This window comes from Pseudorca crassidens, chromosome 15, assembly GCF_039906515.1.
Source record: "Pseudorca crassidens isolate mPseCra1 chromosome 15, mPseCra1.hap1, whole genome shotgun sequence".
NCBI lineage: Eukaryota > Metazoa > Chordata > Mammalia > Artiodactyla > Delphinidae > Pseudorca > Pseudorca crassidens.
In genome coordinates, this window is record NC_090310.1 from 63,144,197 (window position 1) to 63,170,208 (window position 26,012).

The 26,012-nt window shown below is 44.0% G+C and overlaps 1 protein-coding gene across 4 annotated transcripts in view; it reads left to right on the top strand.

Annotated features, from left to right (window-relative positions):
• Positions 1 to 862: 862 nt before the first annotated feature.
• Positions 863 to 26,012, top strand: part of KIF3B (kinesin family member 3B) — a 37,928-nt gene continuing 12,778 nt past the window's right edge. Inside the window, exons 1-4 of one of the 4 annotated variants that reach the window (XM_067707810.1) lie at positions 895 to 1,012; positions 1,911 to 2,056; positions 2,210 to 2,333; positions 21,754 to 23,223. In XM_067707810.1, coding sequence (XP_067563911.1) covers positions 21,820 to 23,223 — 1,404 coding nt within the window. In that variant the 5' untranslated portion in view covers positions 895 to 1,012; positions 1,911 to 2,056; positions 2,210 to 2,333; positions 21,754 to 21,819. Of the gene's footprint in view, positions 1,013 to 1,910; positions 2,057 to 2,209; positions 2,334 to 21,753; positions 23,224 to 26,012 lie in introns of all 4 variants that reach the window. The other 3 variants (XM_067707813.1, XM_067707811.1, XM_067707812.1) reach the window with 3 other exon arrangements.

Below are 26,012 nucleotides of genomic sequence, written 5' to 3' on the forward strand. Positions count from 1 at the left end.
TCAACATATTTATTGAGCACCTACTATGGACCAAGAGTGGCAGATGTAACCATGAATAAAGGGATCCTGCTCTCAGGAGCTTCTGCATAGTGGGTAACAGCAGGTCAAGTTCTTGGGGGGAGCGGGTATGGAACCTGGCCTTCCAGGCCAATGGGGGTGGAACAGAGTTTTATTGATTTTGTAGAAAGTAGTAAGGGCTTTGGGTTTGACTTTAAAAGCAGTGGGAGTCCATTAAATGGTGTTAAGCAGAATGTGACACAATCTGTCTTATGTTTTAAAATGATCATTTTGGCCACCTTGTGGAAAATAGATTGACAGGTCAGGGCTGGACAAAAGAGTAGAAGCAGAGCACAGAGAAGGCAGGCAGGCTAGAGGTGAGGGGAGCTCTGCCTGGCCTGATGTGGTGGCCCTGGAGATGGAGAAAGGTGGATAGGAGAAATATTTGAGGAGTACTCTAAGGGACATGGTGACCGATTGGATGTGGGGGCCGGGTGGGGGGAGTGAAAGAGAGGGAAGGGACAGAAATGATTCCTAAATTTTTGGTTGAGTGACCGAGTGGGCCCTAAATGGGAGCTATCTCAGCAATTTGAGATGTGAAGGCGCTTTAGGAAAGGTCAAATGGCGCAACCAAGCCAGTGCGTTCCATTTTACAGATGGTGAAACCGAGGCACGAGATACTAGCAGGTGGTTGTCAGGCCATGTCGCGCTCGTCTCATACCCCCTTAGATGGGCGAAAGGACCGCAGGCTGCTGGATACCTACTAAGCGCCAATACCTGGCCCGGCCCTTCCCCGCCTGGCTCGCCCGGCTCTCCAGGTCCGCCGCTCGTGTCTCAATAAAGTTATTGAAATTGACACCGGTTGCTAAGGAAGTAGGTCGCCGAGCCGGGTTGCTAAGGAAGTGAGCGGCCTCGGTCTCTCCCCATCCGGGGCAGCGGGGAATGGCTGAGCCCACGGTTCGCAGCTGCTCCTGCCGCCGCTGCCGCCGCCGCCCGCGTTCGGCTCGGGCTGCAGGTGAGTCGGCGACGATGCGAACGACCGCCGGGCAGGGCCGATCCTTCCGCCGCCTGGGATCTTCCCGAAGGCCCGGGGCAGCACCACCGACTGGCTTTGCTGCTCCGGGAGCGGGAGCATCTTCTGCCCTGCCTCCTGGGCATCTTCAGGCAGTCCGGGCGACCTCGCCCCTCCTCCCCCGGGCAGGGGTGCGGCCCAACCCCCAGACCCGGCCGCGAGGGGTCGGAGTCTGGGACCCAGCTCGGGAGGGAGGCGGGGAAGCGAAAGCTTGGGGTCCAAACCTCGACGCTGCCCCTGGCTCGCTGTGTGACCTTGGACAAGTCCCTTCCCCTCTTGGCCTCAGTTGACCTTTTTGCACAATGGGGTCCTATCACTTGCTGCTCAGAGTGGTTAAGATTATGAGAGGTGTATGTTGAAAGTGCCCTAAATGGGGAGGAGAAGGACCGAGAGTCCAACTTTAAGTCCGAGTGTCTGAATTTGAGACTGTGCATCTACACTTAGTAACTGTGTGGCCTTGGGCAAGTTAATCTCCTTGAGCCTTCTTTTCTTTATCTGTAAAATGCGTTAATGAACCAGTGTGGGAATCCAGTAAGATGGGTATGTCAAGTAGCTTGGCACATAGTAAGTGCTCAGCAAGCTGTTATGAGGCATGAAGGGTGGTTTGGGTAAGGCTTCCTGGAGGAGTTGACTTTGAGACAGGTAGGATTTAGGTGTGTAGTTCACCAGCTCATTGGATATTCCTCCCCCTGTTGACATCCCCCCCACCCTCAGTTTTACTTCTCCATTCTGCCCAGAGAAAGGGAGGTGGTGTGGACTTCTGCAAAGTAGTCCTGGTGGGGGAAACCCTGGGGTCAAGTCCTTGTAGTTGTTTGAGGTTATGGTTTTATTTTCTACTTAGGCCTTGTTGACCCTTCCAGAAGACAAAGAGTTATCTTTATGTCTTTTGAGAAGTGCTTGAAACAGTAATAGCTATTTACAAGTCTGGTTGGCCCTTGAGCAACACAGGTTTGAACTGTGTGGATGTGGATTTTTTTTTCAAGGAAGGTATGTACTTCACCTTTATGTATAATGGACTTGAGCATCCGTGGATTTTGGTATCCGAGGGGGCTCCTGGAATCCCCTACAAATACTGAGGGTCAACTGTATATGATTAAGGAGCACTTTTCAGGTATATTATCTCATTTAATCTTCACATAGACTTTGCCAGGTAGGTGGTGATGTCATCCCCATTTCGAAGATGAGGAAACTGAGGCTAAGAAAAGTGAATGACTTGCCTAAGAATTTTATACCTATTAAGTGATGGAGCTGGACACATTTCCAGGTAAATCCTGTATTTTCTTCCCTGTACCCTGATATCTCTGCTTTCTCAGCAGTAGCTGTTACAAAGCCACAAGGGTCTTCTTTTGTTCCTTCTGACTGCTTTGGCTAGAGGCTTTTCTTCCACTGGCAAGGAAACAAGATCTTACATAAAGCTTCATTTAAATAGATACCATCCAAAGTGGGGACCTCAAAACAAAGTTGGAATGTTTACAAGGGGCTTTTCTGTCCCCATGCCCCTTCCTCTTTAAAGTGAGAGGAGTAGGCTGGCTGGTAGGCCCTTTTGGTGCTATTGTACAATTCTGATTGCATGCTGGTGGTTTAAAAGCATGGAATCAGGCTGCCTGGGTTCAAATCTTGACTCTGCCACTTCCAAGCTGCATGCCACTGAGTAATTTTACTTCACCTCTTTGTGCTATAGTTTCATCATTTGTAAAAGGGAGATAATAATAGTATCCACTATATATAGCTGTTATGAGGATTTATTTGCACCTAATACATGTAAAGTGCCTGGCATGTTTGGTAAACATTATTGTTATTTGGGCTTAACATAGCACCTGTATTATACTTTATATTCTATTTATGATTGGTGAATGAATAAATTAAAGCATGTGCTGACGATACCAGGTCTGTCAACCTCACAGGGTCATTGCATGCATGAAACAGTAGCTGTCATAGTATTATATAAATGTCATAAATGTCAGTATTACAGAGTTGCCCCAGGAACCTGTAATCCCATGCCAGAATGGGTTGCAAAGAAAAATGAAAGCTGATGATAGGATACCAGGTTTGGTAGTCCGACCCATAGTTCAGTAAATGTTTACTAAGTCCCTTTATGCCAAGCACAGTGGGGCATGTGGAGATCAGCCCCAACTCCACATTCTTCAAGGACCTCAGAGCTTAATTTGCATATTACTAGCTTTTTTTTTTTTTTTTTTTTGCGGTACGCGGACCTCTCACTGCTGTGGCCTCTCCCATTGCGGGGCACAGGCTCCGGACGCGCAGGCCCAGCGGCCATGACTCACGGGCCCAGCCGCTCTGCGGCATGTGGGATCTTCCCGGACCGGGACACGAACCCGTGTCCCCTGCATCGGCAGGCGGACTCCCAACCACCGCGCCACCAGGGAAGCCCTATTACTAGCATTTGAAATGAATTTGATGTCTTTAAATGAATCCATATCTTGTGTTTGCCCTCCTCAGAGTAAAGCATCTCTTGTGTCCTCATGCTTCTGTTGGGTGCCTGGGCTAGAAGCCTTGGCTTGCTCTCTAAGTCCTTTCATCCACTGATTTATGGGTCCCTAAGAAAGAGCATTCTCTTATGCTGGCTAATAATACAGTGCTCTCTTTATGGTGTCTTAATGGTTTACAAAAATGCTTAAGGGCTTCCCTGGTGGCGCAGTGGTTGAGAGTTCGCCTGCCGATGCAGGGGACGCGGGTTCGTGCCCCGGTCCGGGAAGATCCCACATGCCGCGGAGCGGCTGGGCCCATGAGCCATGGCCGCTGAGCCTGCGCGCCCGGAGCCTGTGCTCCGCAACGGGAGAGGCCACAACAGTGAGAGGCCCACGTAACGCAAAAAAAAAAAGATGCTTAAACGTGTCTTCACTCACTTAGTCTATCGGTAACCCTGCAAGGAAGGGAAGGTGCAGATTGAGATTCCCATTTTACAGTCAAGAGACCTGAGGTAAGAGAGGCCAGGCTGCTGGTAGGTGGCCCATTTCACACTGACCTCCAGGCGTTCTGACTCCAAGTTCAGTGCTTTTACCTCTACTGCCTCAGTTTCATTCATTCAGCATTTGCTGAACACCTGGTATGTGTCAGGCCCAGTTCTAGCCTAGGGATGTGATGGTAGAGAGGTAGGTGAGGTCCTTGCTCTCGTGCAGCTTCCATTCTAGTGGCAGCGGCGGAAAAATAGACCAATAAATGAACAAGGTCACTTGGATGGAAATAAGTACTGTGCAAACAATAAAACAGTGATGTGATGGAGAGTGACTTCCCCATGGGGATGCTGCCAATTAATTGGGTGGTCTGAGAAGGCCACTCTGAGGGGGTGACATTTTTGCTGAGACTTGCTGCCAGAAAGGGGCCAAACATTTGAGAATATGGCAGAAGGAACAGCAAAGTAAAGGCTCTCAGGTGGGAATAAGCTTAGTAAGTTCTGGGAACTGAAAGAAGGCTCAGAGCAGCTGGAGCAGGTGGGCTGGGGCGCGGGAAGGGGAGAATGGTGAGATGGCCAAGTGGGGGCTGGGCTGGGGGTGAGGCCTCAAGTCATCTAGGGCCTGTGGACTAGAGTGAGGAGGTGGGACTTTATTCCAAAAGCAATGGGAAGGCTTTGAAGGCTTTAAGAAGGGGAGTGATGTGATCTGTTTTTTGTTTTTTAAAAACATCACTTTGGCCCCTGTGGCCAGTGAATTTTAAGGGGTGTAAGAATGGCAGGCAGGAGGGTAGTTAGGAGGCCAGGTGAGAGGTGATGGCGGCTTTCTAGGGTGGTGACGGTGGAGATGGTACAGGAGGATGGATTGGGGATGTGTCATGGAGGTGAAGCCAGCAGGATGGTGGTTGAGGGGAAGGGCTAGAGGAATCGGAGGCGTCTCTTGGGTTTGGCCTGCTCAATTAGGTAGATGTTGATGGTGCCACCTGCCTCTAAAATGATGAGAGAACTTTTTGGTAAGGTGCCCTGTGTGGAAGAATTAGCTCTGGTTCCCTGTGAACCCTTGAAGGAGAGGCACAGGTGTAAACATCATACTTACAGCCTCTGGGGAGGAGATCCCTGCTTATACTGCAGGAAGATAGCCAGGTACATCTTTTTGAAGCCTCCACCTTGGACATCCGGAAGCCCTGCTTTTCTCGAAGTCTGGCTCTTTGCCAGCTAGTGGAGTGGCAGGTGTGGGCTCTGCCAGGGCAGTGCCCATCTGTCTCATGCTGTTGGCATTGCTGTCCTGACTTGAGATCTTGGCTGATGAAAGCTGGGAGGAGGCTGGCCATCTCTGCGAGAGAGAATGGAATCACTCTTGAAGCTTAGTGCCTCAAATGGCCACACTCTCCCTGCCAAAGTGGTTCTTTCTTGGCCATCGAATGACATTTCTAAAGTTTCAGAGCTTTTGATTTGGGAATCCCTGGAGAAGCTGTTGTGTTCTTGCTAGAATTCTAGCAAGGGAATTCGAGCCTTCTTTTACCGTATGCTAATAATTGCCCCTGTAAATTTAGGTTTCACAATGTTGTAAATTCAACATTGCGAATAGCAAGACTGATAATCCTACCACCTCTGCTTGGGTAGCTTTGTTTGCAGTTTAGAACGCTCTTTCCTGTGCATTCTTGTGTACTAATGTTCAGTCAGTTGAGATCACATGGCATATGTATTATCCCCAGTTTACAGATGAAGCATTGAGCTACTGAGGGGTCATTCATTTTGGTCAGTAATATGAAGCACCGATAGGTGCTGGGTTCGGTAGATCCTTGCCACTCAAAGTGTGTTCTGCATGACTGAGGCACCCATGTGCCCTGAGAGCTTGTTAGAAATGCAGAGTCTAAGTCTAGATATAATAAGCCAGTCTGCATTTTACCAAGACCCCGGGTGTTTCCTGAGTACATTAAAGCTTGAGATGTACTCCTTTGTTAATAAGTAGCAAAACTAGGACTTGCCAAAGATAGTGATAATAAAAGTACAGGCTTACCTTTTTTTTACTGTGGTTCACAAGTACTGCATTTTTTTTTTTACAATTTGAAGGTTTATGGCAACTCTGCGTTGTCAGATGATGCATTTTTTAGCAATAAAGTATTTTTTAATTAGTGTACATTAATTAATGTACACTGTTTCTTTAGACATAATACTCTTGCACACTCAGTAGACTACAGTATAGTGTAAACATTACTTATATATGCGCTGGGAAACCAAAAAATTTGTGTGACCTGCTTTATTGCAAGATTTGCTTTATTATGGTGGTCTGGCACCAAACCTGCAGTATCTCCGAGGTCTACCTGTAATAGAAATACCTAACATTTATTGAGCCAAGTGCTGTTTTCAGCACTTTACACATGTCGTCTCATTTAGTCCTCACAGCAACCCTGTAACATGAGGACTGTTATGAATCCCATTTTCCGGAAAAGGAAAGTAGAGGCACAGAAAAGTCAAATAACTTACCCAGGTCTGATTCCAAGTCCATTGCTCTTCCTACCACTCACTTGTTCATCTGTTTTTCAGGTGGGCAGTACATCCCTGACGTCTTGTCAAAAGCCTTTCTTTCTCTTCTGTATCTGGGTAAATAACTTTAAAGGCTGATGAAGAAAACTGACTTCATAGAATGTTTGAAGAAATCAGGGGAAAAACCCTTGAGGTATTTTAACATAACCATGGGTGTCAGTTACTTCACTGATAGGCAACAAATAGATAATCTGATTTGTGAGATAGGCTACCTCTCATCCTTCTTAGCTCTAACTCAGGGCTGAAACATGAAGCAGGTAGGAACTGAGAGCTTGTATTCTGAGTCATTCGGCCCTGAACTGTTTCTTGATTCTGGTGATAACATCTGCACCCGTGAGGAGAGGGTGGCTAAAGCCCTATGCCACTGCTGACTAATTGCAAAAGATTCCGTTTTTTTTTCTTTTCTTTTCTTAATGTAATGTTTTTATTGAAGGATAAGATACAGGCAGAAAAATTAGATGATTGTAACTGTATAGTTTGTTGAATTTTCATAAAATGAACTCACCCATGATACCACCACCCAGATCAAGATATAGAACATTACCAGCACTCCAGAAGCCTTCCTTACCTCCCTCCAGAAGGGTGACCACTACCCTATCTTCTGTCACCAAAGAATATTTTTACCCATTTTTTAATCTGTAAAAGATTCAATTTTGTCAAGCCTCAGTTTTCCCTGTCTGCCATGTGGGCTCATTATTTTCCCTTCAACATCCCTTATCTCTGCAGTCTTAGAAAGATTTCTTGGTCAAGGCCTGTGCCACCACAGGAAATTCTGGTGTGAAAAGGCAGTGGGATCTGGGTGGAGACATGAATTTTAATAGCAATTCTGCCACTTGCTATGTGACCCAAGGCAAGTAACTCAGCCTCTCTGGCCCTCAGTGTCTGTATAGGCAAAATAAGGACGTGGGATAATCTTCCAAGGCTCTTGCAGCGCTGCCTGAAAGACAGCTTTGAGTTGGGTAATATTTTCCTCTTCCTTGGTGACTTCATGCAGGGCTTTCTCCCAGCCTTCCAGGGTGGGGCTTTTAGAGCTGTTTCTTGGCAGTCAGAGATCATTGCAATCAGCTCATCTTATCAGCATCACACATCTGCATTGCAGCTTGGGATGTTCTTGTTTAAGGCTTCAGTTAATCTTGGTGACACGTTGTGTCTCCTCGCTTTGTCACACTGATAGCAGACACTGAGCTCTTCACACACAGGCAGATCTATCTTTTTAGTATGCTGATTTATTTAAATCATAGTTTGCATTAGAGAGCACCAGTGATAATTGTGGTGGGTGTGGTTTTATTTTTAAGTTTTTGGCAAGATATTTGCAGCAGTTGCATTTTGTCATATTTGAACATAGTGTATAAATGGAAGTGAGTCCAAGTGAAATAGAGATTGTAATAGACTACTGGGAGCTGAGACTGGACATGCTGTTACCCACTGTGGGGTTCTTAACATCCCTTTCAGCAGTGGTTTCAGGAAGGGCTTGCTTTGGGGCTTTTGTGTGTGACATAAATTACACAGAAACTAAAGCTCATAGTACTGTCTCCAGCAGCTTAGGGGACTGCAGTAACCATTATTTTATAACACATTTCAGTAACCTAAGCAAAGAAATCTAGCTAGTAAATCATAAAAGATTCCATCCAGGTAAGACAAAATGTCAGCTCAAGTTACTTAAGATAACAGCAAGAAGATAGTTCTTGGTGGAAATAGTTACTGGTTTTGCACGGTCTGCAATAGCGGGTCAGATTCTAGCCTAAGAAATATATAGTATTTTTCCCTCCTTACTTCTTCAATTGCCAGCATTTTTTAATAGAATTTTTTTAAAATTATAAAAATAATTTCCATTGAGGAAAACCCTGAAAAGATTAAATAAGATTCACTCAGAAATAACTACTGTTAAAACATCTTACTGTCCAAAGGAAAATATATTCCTAAATGTATTTTATCTCATGAATGTGCAGTTCTTACCTGTTTGCCCAGTCGTTGTCATTTAGGCAGGTTTCAATACTTAAATGCTATGAATAATGCTACAGAGAACATCTTGAAGATTATCTTTGCATAAACTTTTTTTTTTCTTTGCATAAACTTTTGTCTACATTTCTGATGATTTCTTTAAACTAGATCCTTTCATTGTTAAAAAAATTTTAATTATAAAGGCAGCCTCCTTAAATAATGTTTTTAACAAGGTAGTGTCTAAATACAGTTGAAAAGGCAGACATTAGTGCAGTTTGGTGGAGAGGGATTACCTGTGCAAAGGGTATCCTGACTCAGTTTCAGCTTACTTGTTTGTCCACTTGCACAGCTATCTTTTTAGGTAGTTGCTCTCAAAGTGTATCTCCCATTTTGCATGTGGAAATGTTCACGTAACATTTCATAACCATTTTCCCATGTTTAGTAATTATGAGCTAGTAAACTTTCCCTAGCATTGGGCATTGACGTTGTTTCTGGCTTTTTATAATCACATATAGTGCTGTAGTGCATATCTTTGCTTCCCTCTCAGCCTCATAAGAGAACAATTCTAAATAAATTAGTTTGCGGAAAGTTAGAACTTTAAAAAGTTGAAAAGGAGAACTGTACATTTTCCTTCTTAAAATTTGATTAGGACCCTAAAAATATCTTCAAAAAAAAAAAGCTTTATTGAGGTATAATTCACAAGCCATAAGGTATCTTTTCATAGTTCTTGTCGCCTTCTTTGCTGCTGCTTCTTAATCTGTTTTTCTTTTTGATACAGAATTCCCTATGAGTAGGACCCAGAACCTGAGCCTTTAACATTTAAACCCTTCATTCTATGAACAGACTGTTGGCTGGTGACATTAATCAGGAATATTGTATGTACATGATCAGTTTTGTGCACTGAATGAGCTGTGAGAGCATGTCATTATGGAATTGGACAGTGAACCATGACAGTTCTGGTGGACTTTAGGCAGGGGATTTTTTTTAATGTATTTAACTCGTTACATTACTGAAACAAATTCTGTGATTTATGGGACATTCTGCTTGATCAACTTTGGGAACTGTTTACGATAAAGGTAGCATATGTGGGCAGCTTCTCCAACATTCATGTACACACCAATCACCAGGGATCTTGATAACGGGACTCTGATTTGCCTTAGATTCCGGAGCTAAACCAGGTGGAACAGAAGATTTTAGTTGACACTCAGACACAACATCCTAAATTATGTTGAACGACACGGTGAGAGTTATTCCCTTTGAAACTCTTTTGGTTCTTTTGACTATGTCAAGGAGAGTATTTGTTTGGTTCCTGTCTTTCTTAACACGTGCTAAACTGGCTTTCTTAGTTTCTTTTTTTTTTTAATACATCTTTATTGGAGTATAATTGCTTCGCAATACTGTGTTAGTTTCTGTTAGACAACAAAGTGAATCAGCCATATGCATACATATTTCCCCATATCCACTCCCTCTTGAGCCTTCCTCCCACCCTCCCTATCTCACCCTTCTACTGGCTTTCTAACCAAGAGAGATCAGGCCTCTGGCCCTAGGTAAGCTACAGTATCTAGTTCGAATTTAGTAACATGGTTGTTTGTCTTCATTTTCAGTTACCTTCTATTTACAACAAGTGATACTGGTTTTCCATTCATGGTAGTCATACGAAGTTTCTGTTAAAAAGAAATTTGGTAGTTCCCTGGTGGCCTAGTTGTTAGGATTCTGGGCTTTCACTGTTGTCGCCTGGCTTCAGTCCCTGGTCAGGGAACTGAGATCCTGCAAGCCGTGCAGCATGGCCAAAAAAATAAATTAAAAAAAAAAAAAGTGTTAAAGTAGATTTAAAGCAAAATCTTAACTAAATAATGGTACAGGTGGTGTGTGGATATGGCAGAAATTGTGAAGAGACAATCAGATGACTGACATTTAGGACACGCTGGTGTGGAAAAACGCCATGAACTTTGGAGCCCGGTAGCCCTGGTTTCTGCTTACTTTGCTGCTGATTAACTCAGTCTGCCATGTTGCTTCTCTCTCCAAGTCTCAGGTTTTTTTCTCCTGTAAATTGGGTCAGGGCAGAAGCACCTCTTGTGGGCCAGGCCTTGTCATGCTTGTCCTCCTCTAATCCTCACACAGCCCCAAGGAGCAGGGCATTTGTGGTAGTCCCATTTTGCAGAGGAGGATGTAGGCTTAGCTGGTTGAAGGAACTTGCCTGGACTCCCAGAGCTGGGAATGGTTGGGCTGGGTTTCATTCCCAGGTGTGTCTGAATCTCTTTTTTGTTATTCCAGGCCACCTCCCTCTTTTAAATGTAGAATTTGCTGTGGCTCTCTACCCAGCTGCAGGGCAGTCTGATTAAAAGGACAAGTCATTGAGTACACCTGTGATCTCACGGTAGATGAGAGGTGCTAGTAGCCCAGATGTCTGTGGACAGATCAATGGATAAAGATAATGTGGTATATACACACAATAGGTTGTTATTTAGCCTTATAAAAAAAAGAGATCTTGTCACATGCTACACAACATGGATGAACCCTGAGGTAGAATGGTGGTTTCCAGGGGTTGGGGAGACAGGGAAATGGGAAGTTGCCATTTGATAGGTATGGAGTTTCAGTTTAGCAAGATGAAAAAGTTCTAGAGATCTGTCACACAACAATGTGAATATCGTTGTCATTACTGAACTGTACACTTAAAAACGGTTAAGAGGGTACATTTTATATTATGTGGGGTTTTTTTAACCACAATTAAAATTTTCTTAAAAGTTAAAAGGCATTGGTCAGAGGGCAATCTTTTTTTTTTCCCCCCCATCTTGGAAACTTTCAAGCATACATAAAAATGGAATAGTGTAATGAACCATGGACCCATTACCCAGCTCCAGCAGTTAGCAGCACATGGCAGTTCTGTCTCACTTATAACCTCTTACTCATCCCACCCCACCTCACCTCTGATTATTTTGGTCCCAGTCAGCATATAGCTTTATATGCTAGTGGGAAGCAGCCGCATAGCACAGGGAGATCAGCTCGGTGCTTCATGACCACCTAGAGGGGTGGGACAGAGAGGGTGGGAGGGAGATGCAAGAGGGAGGGGATATGGGGATATATGTATACATACAGCTGATTCACTTTGTTATATAGCAGAAACTAATACAACAATGTAAAGCAATTATACTCCAATAAAGATGTTAAAAAAAAACTTTATACGAAAATGCTTTTGTGTGTGTCTCTAAGAGTAAGAACCTTCTTTAAAAAATACCATTTCCACACCTAAAAATGTAACAATAATTCCTTAACATTCCTTAATGTTCAAATTTCCTTGATGGTCTCATACATTTTTAACAATCGGTGTGTTTGAATCAAGATCCAAAAAAGGGCCCTACTCAAGGGCCAAATGTTGTATTTGGTTGATTAAGTCTCTGACATCAGAGTGTAAATGTTTAGCAGAGAAACAGTTTCATTTCTTTCCTGGATCAGTACATGGAATGAGAAGTTCCTGACAGGCAGGTTCTTCCAGCTTCATAGCTTCGTGGTGGTTCAGAGCACGAGCCCCGGACATTGGGGTTGTGTGGGCAGTCGGTGCACTGTTGGTGGGAGGATAAATGGTAAAGCCTGGGAAGTGGGTAGGATGGTGCCCTCTGTCAAAAAGGAACATGTGTAGTGTTTACACATCCAGGAATAACTCCTACGAAGGACCCTCGTGTGTAGCTAAAGGTATATGTTTAGGATATTCACTGCAGCATTGTTTGCACTAGCAAAGACCAGAAACTATCAGAGGTTCCCTCAGCAGGGGGCTAATCAAATACATTATAAGAGAACCGTACCATGGCATTTAGGCAGCTACTTAAAAGGTGGGGATGGGGGTGGGTGTGGGGGGGCCCAAGATCTACAAAGTAAGATAGAGAATGGTGATACTATACTTAAACTTGAGTTTAAAAACAAAAAACAAGGTAGGGAAGCAATATAGATACGTTAATGCTTGCATATGCTTCGAGTATCTCCCCAGGGGTAGGGGGAAGATTTACCTGTTCACTGTATGTACAACTTGAATTGTTTTAATCTATTCACATATTAATACACATGTGTATACGCATGTGCGTGTGTTTAAAATAAGTTTAAATTAGGGTCTTTTAATAAGACAAACCTGGTTTTGAATTCTGACTGTTCCATTTAATTGCTGTGTGACCTTGAGCCAGTTAATTTCTCTGAGCCTCCCATCCTTATTTTTAAAATAAGGCTAATACTATTCCTCATAAGGTGATTTTGAGGATTAGAAGAGGAATATACATTAAGTTCCTAATGTACTATGAGCTGTGACTATTGAATACAGCAAAGCCCCAGACCCACATTGATTCTGAATTAGCGTCCTCTAGACTTGAATATATATATTTTTAAATAAATTTATTTATTTTTTAAATTTATTTTTGGCTGGGTTTGGTCTTCATTGCGGCGCACGGGCTTTTCCTAGTTGCGGCGAGTGGGGGCTACTCTCCCTTGCGGTGCGCTGGCTTCTCATTGTGGTGGCTTCTCTTGTTGCAGAGCTCCGGCTCTAGGTGCGTGGGCTTCAGTAGTTGTGGCACCTGGGCTCAGTAGTTGTGGCTCTTGGGCTCAGTAGTTGTGGCTCAAGCTCTGGAGTGCAGGCTCAGTAGCTGTGGCGCACGGGCTTAGTTGCTCCGCAGCATGTGGGATCTTACTGGATCAGGGCTCGAACCTGTGTCCCCTGCATTGGCAGGCAGATGCTTAACCACTGAGCCACCAGGGATCCCTGAATATATTTTTTATGAATGTATGTTATGAATGTTTCGCAAAATAGGATTTCTTTGCCTCTTTTTCCCCCTTATCAGTTAAATGCTTTCTTTGTTAGCCTGTTGGGGTCATCAAGTGACAGGGAGTGCTTGGCGCCAATTTGAATTCAGAGCAGGCGTTTAGTTGTTCATGTTTCTTATCCGTGACCTTTCTAGGTTTCTTTCCAGATAAGTAGCCTGTCTTCCTAAGATGTGTAAGCTGAAACCAAGTTACTAGACTTTTTTTCCCCAAAGAAAAAATAGCTTTATTGCCATCCCCCTGCTTGATTTTAAGAAACAAAATACATGCACCTGTGAAGAAGGCCAAAGAAAGCAAAAACAATCACTTGCAAGCTCACCCCCCAGAGATCAATATTGTTTGCCTTTCTTGAGTGTTTATTAAACATCTTGCACTAGGCTAACCATTTAACATTTATTAGCTTACTTAATAATCCTTAGAACAGTTCTTTATGGTAGGTGTTGTTATTAATCCCATTTTGTAGAAGAAACTATGACTTAATGTAACTTTCTCAAGATTTTATAGCTAAGTGGCAGAGCAGAAATTCAAATGCTGACGCGTTGAATACTAAAGTTCATGCTTTGAATCATGACTTTACACTGTCTCATTCACAACTTTCTCTGCACTTGTGCATGTACACATGTAAACATAAATCACATCATAGTAAGTCTTCTGTTTGGTAGCCTGCTTTTTTAATATAAATTTATTTTATTTTATTTTATTTATTTTTGGCTGCGTTGGGTCTTCGTTGCCGCGTGAGGGCTTTCTCTAGGTGCAGCGAGCAGGGGCTTCTCTTTGTTGTGGTGTGCAGGCTTCTCATTGCAGTGGCTTGTCTTGTTGCAAAGCACAGGCTCTGGGCAGGCAGGCTTCAGTAGTTGGGTCATGCGGGCTCAGTAGTTGTGGCTCGAAGGCTCTAGAGCGCAGGCTCAGTAGTTGTGGCACATGGCTTAGTTGCTTCGCGGCATGTGGGATCTTCCCAGACCAGGGATTGAACCCTGCATTGGCAGGCGGATTCTTCACCACTGCACCACCAGAGAAGTCCCTGGTAGCCGCTTTTTTTCACTCAACAAAATGTCATGAACATCTTCCCATGTGTAAATACTTAGAAGTATATTGCCATTCTTTTTTTTTAATAAGTTTATTTATTTCATTTATTTTATTTTTGGCTGCGTTGGGTCTTCGTTGTTGCGTGCGGGCTTTCTCTACTTGCAGTGAGCGGGGGCTACTCGTCGTTGCGGTGCGTGGGCTTCTCATCGTGGTGGCTTCTTTTGTTGCAGAGCACAGGCTCTAGGCGCACGGGCTTAGCTGCTCCGCGGCATGTGGGATCTAGCTGCTCCGCGGCATGTGGGATCTTCCTGAACCAGGGCTCGAACCCATGTCCCCTGCATTGGCAGGCGGATTCTTAACCACTGCGCCACCAGGGAAGCCCTATATTGCCATTCTTAATGACTGCATAATTTCCCATTGTAGAGATGTGTCATAATCTAACCAATCCCTTATCAATGAGTATTTAAGTGGTTAGAGGTGCTGCTGAGATAAGCATAAAGGTGTACATACATCTTCCACATGTATTCAGTTATTCACTGAAGGCATTAAAATAGTTCCAAGAAATGGAGTTGCTGTTTCAAGGGAGTATTACATTTTGAGTATTGCGTTTCAGTGTTTTGATATTGACTGCTCAGATGCCCTCAAATAATATGTGCCAGTTTAAGATTCTGTGGCTCTCATATGTACTGTAAGAGACAGTTTGAAAGTGTTTAGACCGTTCACACAACTGTTTGGCTTACAAAAAACAGATGACCTGTGTTTATAAACAGTGCCTGTTATTACACTATATTACACTAAAATAAATATATTTTATTTATTTTTTGATGTGGACCATTTTTAAAGTGTTTATTGAATTTGTTACAGTATTGCTTCTGTTTTATGTTTTGGTTTTTTGGCTGTGAGGCATGTAGGATCTTAGCTCCCCAGCCAGGGATCGAACCCACACCCCCTACATTGGAAGGCGAAGTCTAAACCACTGGACCCCCAGGGAAGTCCCCAGAATATATTTTATTAGTCTGTTATTTTGACATCTTTGCTCTGAATGCCTTTTATGGCTGAGGCTATGTGACATGCTACATTGACATTAGGAAGTTAAGGATTTCCATTGCTGTAGACCTCATAGAAGCTCTTTTATGAAGCTTTACCATGAAGTTAAGACAAATAGTTTTACAACTAGGACCCTTTGTTCATCAGTTAAAACATTTTATTACATTATATTCATGGTGGATAGATGAAAAGAGAAAAATGAGTTTTAACACCTGGATGTAGTTAATTTTACAGATTTTTTCCATCTTTTTTCTCCCCTAATTTGATTTTTCTGACTAGGTAATATATTTACATGATTCAAGAGGTATAAAAGGATTATACACTGCAAAGCCTCCCTTATACTCTTGGCCTTCAGCCACCCAGCTCTTTTCCCTACAGGCAGCCAGTGTTGTTATCTGGCTCTTGCATATCCCTTCAGATATATTTTATGTAAATAGAAGCAAATATAGGACTAGTCCCTCAACACACATTCCATGTCCTTTTAAAAGTTCTCCAGACAGTGATGTTATTTTTTCAACTGGAGATGAATAATCTTGTTCTGAAAATTGTGTAATTCACATTTTGATAGCTGACCGTCATGGGAACCAAAGACCCAGAGTTGGAATTGCTCTCTTGGTGTTGGTTCAGGGTTTGCAGACAAGGAGTCCTGATACTTCAAAACAATTAGCAACAGTTGAGAAAGAACGTAGTGTTGATGGTGATGAGTTGGATACGGAGTAGAAACAGCTGCTTCCCCTAGAGAAACCTGCCCAGGGACTTGGTTTGGGCTGGTTAATAGGGAGTCACTTTTATCTTCTTGCCTGAGTGTTGCTGCTTTCCTGATGGCCCCTGTGATCCATAGTTTGGGCTGCCTTTCAGACACTCTGAGTCCTTGAGCTCTAGGCCAGGCAGTTGGCAGGTGGTTGCTCGGTCAGATCTTAGAGGACGTTGCATTGGAGTGCAGTGATTAAAGATGCATTAGTATGTGCTTTGTGTGACCGCACATTGCTCCTCCTTGCAGGGATGTTTCTGGTGAATTGCCAGACCTTTATTTTTTCCCATTTGAAGATACCACATGCTTGTTACAGAAAATTTGAAAAATATAGAAATGTCGAAGGAGCAGGGGAAATCACCTATATGTAGTCCCATCACACAAAGTGGACCACTATTAATGTTTTGATGTGTATCTTATTTTTATACAATTGTGATTGCATGCATTCAATTTTGTAAACTGCTTTTTCATTTATTCTAAGCATATTCCATGTCATTACAGAGCCTTGGTAAATGTCATTTTAAAAGATGGACTAGGACTTCCCTGGTGGTCCAGTGGTTAAGACTCCACGCTCCCAATGCAGGGGGCCCGGGTTTGATCCCTGGTCAGGGAACTAGATCCCACATGCATGCCGCAACAAAGATCCCTCGTGCCACAACTAAGACCCAGCACATCCAAATAAATAAATAAATATTGAAAAGAAAAAAAAAGAGATGGACTAACATGGCAGGCCTTTCTCAATTAGATCATGTATACATGAATTTGGTCATGGACAGGGATGCCTACAGGAGCCAGGCAGGCAGTATAAATGAGCAGAGCATGCTGGGTGTGAGACAGTAGGGAGTGTGGGCTGGGGAGGATTGGGTGGCCAGGCCCATTAGAGGGGCAGCCGTCACTCAGTTCCCATTGCTGCCACTTGGGGCCTGGGCTGTCAGATATTCCCATTATTCCAGAGAAGCAGAAAATCTGGTTTTTCTGTTTCAATGTGAAATTGCTGGTTTTCTTTTTTCTTTTCTTTTTTGAGAAATCTTAAACATTCAGAGAAAAATATAGGAAACAGAATTGATAATTATTAACATTTTCTCTTATTTGCTTCAAGTCTCATTCCCTGTTTCTTTTTTTAGGAGAAATGATAAAATATTACAGATAAAATTGAAAAATTCTTCACATTTCTTGTCCCATTCTTAACATTTCACCCTGCCCAACTTGGACAGCCACTATCATAAATTGTTGTATATCCTTCTACCCATTTGGGGGAATACTTACGTATACATTAATGCAAATCCATGAGCACCATATTGTTTTCTAAGTTTTTAGTCATAATCATCACTCTGCAGCTTGCTTTTCCACTCAACCTATTTATTTAGCCATGTAAATATATATAACTCTAGTTCAGGGTTGGCACACTTTTTTTGTGAAAGATCAGGTGGTAAATATTTTATGTTCTGTGGGCCATACTGTCTGCTGCAGCTACTCAGCTGTGCTATTTTTTTTTTTTTCTTGCGGTACGCGTGCCTCTCACTGTTGTGGCCTCTCCCGTTGCGGAGCACAGGCTCCGGACGCGCACGCTCAGCGGCCATGGCTCACGGGCCCAGCCGCTCCACGGCATGTGGGATCTTCCCGGACCAGGGCACGAACCCGTGTCCCCTGCATCAGCAGGTGGACTCTCAACCACTGCGCCACCAGGGAAGCCCTCAGCTGTGCTATTTTATAGCTAAAGCAGCCATAGATGATATGTAAACAAAGGGGTATGGTTGTGTTCCAATAAAACTTTATTTACTAAAACAGGCTATGGACTGGATTTGGCCTGTGGGCTGTCATTTGCTGACCCCTGCTCTAATTTATTACTTTGAACTGCTGAATAGTATACTATCTGTAATGTGAGTATACCATATTTTATTTTTCAGTTCCTCTATAAATGGATGGTTGTTTCCAGTTTTCTATTATTTTAACAGTGCTGCAGGAAGCACCCTTGTCTGTGTTTCCTTGTGCACAGGTGCAAAGGTTTTTCACCAGGACATACACAAATATAGACGTGGAATTGCTGGGGTTTTGTTTTTTGTTTTTAACAACACCGCTCTCTTTTTTTAAATTTATTTATTTATTTTTGGCTGCATTGCATCTTTGTTGCTGCATGCGGGCTTTCTCTAGTTGGGGCAGAGGGGGCAGGTAGAATGTGATCAGTCTGTGACCTCTGTTCTAGAATCTCTATAGGAAGCCAGTAGTTACTAAGCATCCAGTCTGCACCTGGTTCTAGAATTTGAGGTGGACTCCATGACAGCTAGCAAGGGTGAGAGAGCGTGAATCCAATCATGTAAGTTTCTTTTTTTAATAAAATTATTTATTTATTTTTGGCTGTGTTGGGTCTTTGTTGCTGCACGCAGGCCTTCTCCAGTTGCAGCAAGTGGGGGCTACTCTTCACTGCAGTGCGTGGGCTTGTTGTTGCGGTGGCCTCTCCCGTTGTGGAGTAGGGGCTCTAGGTGCGTGGGCTCAGTAGTTGTGGCTCGCGGGCTCTAGGTGTGTGGGCTCAGTAGTTGTGGCGCACGGGCTTAGTTGCTCCGTGGCATGTTGCTTCCCGGACCAGGGCTCAAACCTGTGTCCACTGCATTGGCAGGTGGATTCTTAACCACTGCGCCACCAGGGAAGTCCTCAAAGATTCTGGAAGAGAGTGGCTGCCATGAGAAATGTGCAACTGATTTCCTCAGCGGACAAAAGAGATGAAGTTAGGGGAAGACTCAATTTTTCTCGTGTAGTAGCCATTCAAATAGTGGTTGTTAACATCGAGATGACAAGTTCTAGCAGAAAAAGTATTCAGGACAAAAATGCTGAACTGCTGACCTGTGGTTCCTTCTTTCCTGGCAATGTTGTGAGTTCCTTTAAAGATTTATCACTGTAATTAGACTGACCAGAAGAAGGAGAAGGAAGGTAATAAAGTAAAGAAAGAGAATCAGGGCATCCTTCCAAGAAAACCTTCTCCTTTGAGGAGGACCCACAGCGAGATTTTAAGCCCTGGTGGCAGGAAATTAAATTAGTCCATCTTCCTGAAATAATATGTCAGTAGTACATGACTAGCTCAGCCGAGCTCTGTGAGTTCAGAAAAGAAATGGTGTTCTGTGTTCCAAATCAAGGAGATTTAATTAAGGGGACTCAGGCTTTGGGAATTACTTCTTTTTAAAAGATTTTTAAGATTATTGTAGGTCATTGTCATTCCTTTGTTTTTATTGTTTTGGAGAGCTTAAAAATATATGCAGCTGTAACAGAAGCATCTGAACATCAAGATCTGCAAGAAAACCTGCCGCAGGCTTTTTTTATTAAACAGGCTTGGGGCCACAGTGTTTTGATAGGTAAAAGCTGGACAGCTCGGCCTCTTCCCGGGTATGTAATGTAAAAGAATTGATCCTCTCCAGTGACCCGTTCCCCACCCACCCCTTTCTGTTTTTTAATGCATAAAATTAGGGCTCACTAGTAATCTCTGGAATGACCCTTTGACAAGGGTTTCGGATGAAACTGTATTAGTTAATTTTAATCCAGCTTTATATTAGTTCACAAAGCACTTCCACCTTTGTAAGTGGCTTTTAGTCTCACAAGCATCCAAAACGAAGAATTACCCCTGTTTTACAGGTTTTACAGAAAATGGGTGACGAGAGGGTAAGAGGTCTTCTGGTTCTGCATTCTAGACAACATTATTCTATTAATATAACAACTAGAAGAAGTATGAAAAGTAACTTTTCATGTTTCCATGCGCTTAGCAGCAGAACAATGTTTTTATGAAAGACCAACGGAGGAATATATTGACTCTGTATTTATTAACTTGCAGCATATATACCTAGAGCGGCCCAGCCCTGCTTCACATTTTCCCACCTTTTGTTGGCAAAGAATAGGTCATTCTCACAACTAAAAAGGATCCTGTTATTACTGTTCAAGTAGCTACTAAAATCACAAATGTGTATATCCTGTGATCCAGCAATTGCGCTTCTAGAAATTTATCCTTACAGATAGATTTTCCCACACATGAAAGGATGTGGTCCTAGGTTTTTCACAGTAACATATCAGAAACAGCTTAAGTGCTAGGGTAGGGGTTAAATAAATAATGGTGCTTCCATACAGAGGGATAGTTTGCTGCTGTCATAAAGAATAAGGCAGCTCTGCATTTACTGAGGGGAACAAACTCCAAGATAGGTTGTCTAATGAAAAAAAGCAAGATGCAGGACACTGCATATTACTGTGTATAACATACTACACTTGTGTAAAAAGGGAGAGGGTAAGTATGTATTAATACATATTTGCTTGTTATGCATAAACTAGTTCAGGAGGATAAAAATCTAATAACACTCACCTTGTAAGCAGGGAACTGGGTGGCTGGAGAACAGGTAAAGGAGAGAGACCTGTCACCAAAGGGCCTTTTGAGTCAAGAACCATGTGAATTACCTGTTGTTTAAAAACTCTTGCACTGAGGTTTTCGGGAGTTTAAGGTCCTCATACATACCGCTTTGCTCTGATCTGCTTGCTCCGTACCCCTTCCCAAAGGACCCATTTAATCATACTTGCTTCTGCTGCCTGAGTTTTTCAGCACCAAATGAAGTTCTGTTTTTGGTTTTATTTAAAAATTTCTTAACATCTATTTTCGTATTTGCGTTCAAATTGTATTAAATTTATTGATTGGATAAGTGCTTTCTTTGTAATGTATTATCCCACATCCTTGTTTATTTGAATACATTTTGCACAAGCCATAGTTGATGATTTTAGAATGGAAAAGTATTATCAGTACAAGATAGGAAATTCAAACAGTACAAACAATTGTATTGTGAAAAGTCATTTTCCTCTCTCTAGACCTCTGAGTGTCATCGGGGGCCCATAGTTCCCCTGCTGAGTCTGCCACTGTTACCACTTTTACATGTATACTTACATTGTAGCATGCATATGTAAACTGTACTATACACACTGTCTGGGCCCATAGTTCCCCTGCTGAGGCTGCCACTGTTACCACTTTTACATGTATATTTACATTGTAGCATGCATATGTAAATTGTACTATACACGTTGTTCCTCATCTGCGTTTTTCACTTAACAACATATCTTCTTTTAGGATTGCGTTTAGGTTAGCACATTCTCTTTAGTAACTGCCCAGGATTCCAGGATTTGTATATATTAAATATATTAAATTTATTTAATCAGTCCCCTCTTGATGGGAATTGGGGTTGCCTGAAATCTGTTGCTACCACAGATGATGCCACAACACAGATATCCTTCTATCTGTAGGATAAATTCTTAGAAATACAGCTGCTAGATCAAAAGGGACGTGCATTTTGAATTTAGATAGATAGTTCTGAATGGCTCTGTGCAGAGGCTGTAGTAGTTCCACAGCACGTAAGATTACCCAGGCTTTTATAAAGTTTCCAGCTGCCTCAGCCTGTAGTATAAGATAAACTATCAGTTGAAGGGAGGACAAGCTAGTTAACACTATAGGTGGACTAGTGCTTTTATTTTTCCCACTGCAGCTGGTTAAGATCCCATGAGGAAATATCCAATGTAGTGGAGTTATTAAGTGCAGCTGTCGGAAGGTTGGCAAGATGGAGGGGACCTGGGTGTGTCATGTGCTTTTCAGCAGCCCCCAGTGACAGCTGTACTGTCCTTGCTTACTCTGTTTTGTTTTTCCTATAGGACCCTAGCATTGTGAGACTCATTTTGGATTCATAGCCCTTAAGATCGACCCGGTCAGAGCTCATCATGTCAAAGTTGAAAAGCTCAGAGTCAGTCCGGGTGGTGGTTCGCTGTCGGCCCATGAATGGCAAGGAAAAGGCTGCTTCGTACGACAAGGTGGTGGATGTGGACGTGAAGCTGGGGCAGGTGTCGGTGAAGAACCCCAAGGGAGTGGCCCATGAAATGCCCAAGACCTTCACCTTTGATGCCGTCTACGACTGGAACGCCAAGCAGTTTGAACTCTACGACGAGACGTTCCGACCACTGGTGGACTCCGTCCTGCAGGGTTTCAATGGGACGATTTTTGCTTATGGACAGACTGGGACTGGGAAAACCTACACGATGGAAGGAGTCCGGGGTGACCCTGAAAAAAGAGGGGTCATCCCTAACTCTTTTGATCACATCTTCACCCATATCTCTCGATCCCAGAATCAACAGTACCTGGTCAGGGCTTCTTACTTAGAGATCTACCAGGAGGAGATCCGAGATCTCCTCTCAAAGGATCAGACCAAAAGGCTCGAGCTCAAGGAGAGGCCGGACACTGGAGTGTACGTGAAAGACCTGTCTTCCTTTGTCACCAAGAGTGTGAAGGAAATAGAGCACGTGATGAATGTGGGGAACCAGAACCGTTCTGTCGGTGCTACCAACATGAACGAGCACAGTTCCCGTTCGCATGCAATTTTTGTCATCACCATCGAGTGCAGTGAGGTGGGCCTCGATGGCGAAAACCATATCCGGGTAGGGAAATTGAACCTTGTAGATCTTGCTGGCAGTGAACGGCAGGCCAAGACCGGTGCACAAGGGGAGAGATTGAAGGAAGCTACCAAGATCAACCTGTCCCTTTCAGCCTTGGGTAACGTCATCTCTGCCCTGGTGGACGGCAAAAGCACTCACATTCCATATCGGGACTCAAAGCTTACCAGGCTCCTCCAAGATTCTCTCGGTGGCAATGCTAAAACTGTGATGGTGGCCAACGTGGGGCCTGCCTCGTACAACGTAGAAGAGACTCTAACCACTCTGAGATACGCCAACCGTGCCAAGAACATTAAGAACAAGCCAAGGGTCAATGAGGACCCTAAGGATGCCCTCCTTCGAGAATTCCAGGAAGAGATTGCTCGGCTCAAGGCCCAGCTAGAAAAACGGTCCATTGGCAGAAGGAAGAGGCGAGAGAAGCGGAGGGAAGGTGGGGGCGGGGGTGGGGGTGGGGAAGAGGAGGAGGAGGAGGGAGAAGAGGGTGAGGACGAAGGGGATGATAAGGATGATTACTGGCGGGAACAGCAAGAAAAACTGGAGATCGAGAAGCGGGCCATTGTAGAGGACCACAGCTTGGTTGCAGAGGAGAAGATGAGGCTGCTGAAGGAGAAGGAGAAAAAGATGGAGGATCTGCGGCGGGAAAAGGATGCTGCCGAGATGCTGGGCGCCAAAATCAAGGTACTGTACCCTGCCTTAGGCGTGGTCTTTTTTCTTTCAAACCTTCTTGTTTTATCAAAAAAAATGATATGAAGGATGGTGTCTCTTTAGGGTTTGTGATACCCAGTGTCCGAGGAACATTTGTTGAATTGAATTGGATGAAGAAAAACAATTTTTCTTTGACAGCAATAAGACTAACACCCATGTACCCCCTCCCCCGCCCCGGCCCAGTATGAGAAGCAGAACAGCATCCGTAGCTTTACAAGCTCTTTGTGTCCCCGCCCGCTCAGAGGTAACTGTTATCTTGGTTTTGGTGTTTATTCTTTCCTTGCTTGTCTTTATAGTTTTCCCAAATGTGTATATATATCTCTACATAAAAGATAGTTTTAGTTTCACATACTTTTTATCTTTTATATAAATGGAATCCCACTACTGTGCTCTACTTTTATTTGCTAAATGTTATGTTAATGAGAGTTATCCATATTGATGCCTGAAGCTGTGATTCATTCCTTATAGTTGTTCTGAGAATTCCGTGGTATTCCATTCTCCTGATAGTGTGGGTTGTTTCTGTTTCTTTTTTTTTTTTTTTTTTTGCCCTGAATTCCTTGTACTTGGCTCCAGGAGAACATGTGTGCGTGCGAGTTTCTTGCCTGACACCAGCAGGTCCTAGGGTGTGTGTAGCTTCAACTTCGCTAGACAGTGACATGTCACTTTCTAACGTGGCCCTGTGAATTGAAGCTTCTACCAGAAGGGTATGAGTCCTGGTTGTTCCTCATCCTTACCAACACTTGTGATTAGCAGACTTGACTTTTTGTATATCTGGTAGATATACACTGGTATCTCCTTGTGGTTTTCATATGCTGTGTCTCTGATTAAGCAAGATACAGAACAGTTCCGTCACCACCCCCCGCCCAGAGGCTCCCTTGCCGTCAACCACTGTGTGGCAGTGGCTGAATTGTATTCTAGAGCGTGGAGGCGCCCCTTGTGAGTGTCCTTGAGTGTTCTTTCTGTCCACAGTGTACAATTCCATCAGGTGCCTGGACTCTGGGCTGCCACAGGGCTTTAATGGCAGAAGAGAGTGCAGAGCTAGCTCTGGAAATCTGAGGATGACCGCTGCCTGACCACAACCCAGAATTCCTTTGAAGTTCTATCTTATGGAATTTGTGCAAACTTCAATTTCTACTCTAAAATGTATCTATGTTTATTAATTTAAAAATCACAAGTGATCTCTTTCTTGCTTCCCCTTCCCCGACCATATGAAGCTGTACTTTATCTGTGGCATCAAAGTAGCCCTTTCACAGAGCTGGGTCCTATTTTACTTCAGAGGCAGGGGTCCTTTCCAAGACTTTCAAGACCTGGTGTGAAAATGGAGTCACATACAACACAATTAGGAGGTAACTGTGTTCCAGGGAGGGGCTTACTATGGGATTCCATTATGTTACTTCACCCCTCCTCACTCCTGCACTTGTGTAACTGGGTGTACCCATGTTTGATTTCCATGCTGTTTTTTTTTTTTTGCGATACGCGGGCCTCTCACTGCTGTGGCCCCTCCCGCCGCGGAGCACAGGCTGCGGACGCGCAGGCCCAGCGGCCATGGGCCACGGGCCCAGCTGCCCCGCGGCATGCAGGATCCTCCCGGACTGGGGCACAAACCTGCGTCCCCTGCATCGGCAGGCGGACTCCCAACCACTGCGCCACCAGGGAAGCCCCTCCATGCTGGTTTTTAAGATCACATCTGTTATTCAAGCCCAGGAACCACCTAGACCCTCTAAACAACCTGGGATATTTGGGCAGCTCTCAGAAGCCTAGTGTGGCAAGACTCAGCATCACCTCAAGGTCACTGTACCTCTTATAAGTTTTATTTATGGGAGAATGACATTACATCTGTCTTTCTCCATCCCTGGATGCTGTAAGATCACAGGACAAAAGAATTTTAGAGGCGGAAGGGTGTGTGTGGTGAGGGGAGGGTTAGTAATCAGTCCAGCCCCTTTGTTTTGAGAGAAGAGGAAAATTTCAAGCGCTCCCTGAAACATGGCAGCAGGGGTATAAGTTTCTTAAAAGCAAGGTTGTGGGGTTTTTGGATTCCATGCTTTTCAGGTGCAAATCCTTCCCCTGGCTTCAGCCACCATATAAATGCTGAAGCCTTGCAGTCTGTATAGCCAGCCCAGAGCTGTCTCCTGATATCCCAGCCCGATGGCCTCTGCCTACTGGACATTTCCACGGAGATGCCCGCGGCCACCCAGAGCCCGCTCCTGCCTGCCTTTTCTCAGTCTAGCCAGACTCCGAAGGGTTATCATTGCTAGCTGCTGCCCCTCTCCCGTAAGCCTCTGAATGCTGCCTCTCTCGGACCCATCCACTTTGCTCTCCCCAACCACTACTGCCCTAGCCCAGGCCTGGACCCTTAAAACTGCCTCCTGTCTGCTCTCCTTCCACCCAGCCTGCCCTTTTCCAGTTACTCTTCCTGTCGCAGGGGAGTTTTGTTTCTAAAACACAAGTGTGATTTTGTACCCTAACGCTCAAAGGACACGTCAGTGGTTCCTGCGGTTCTCAGGGTCAAGCTTAGTCTCCCTTAACAGGGCTTGGAGGTTTTTGAATTGACCCCTGATTGCTTTGCCAACTTCATGTATCACCACTCCCTACCCTACCCTCTGAAAAAAAATTTTTTTTCTTAGCTAATTCCTTGAGACAGGAAGCTTTCCCTGACTCCCTCCAAAAGCCAGAATTCTCTCCCTCCAGTGTGCCTCTCCCCTTATTACTCGGTCTTTTCCTCCTGATGGGATCCGACTCCATAGGGTAAGAGGCCGCTTGCT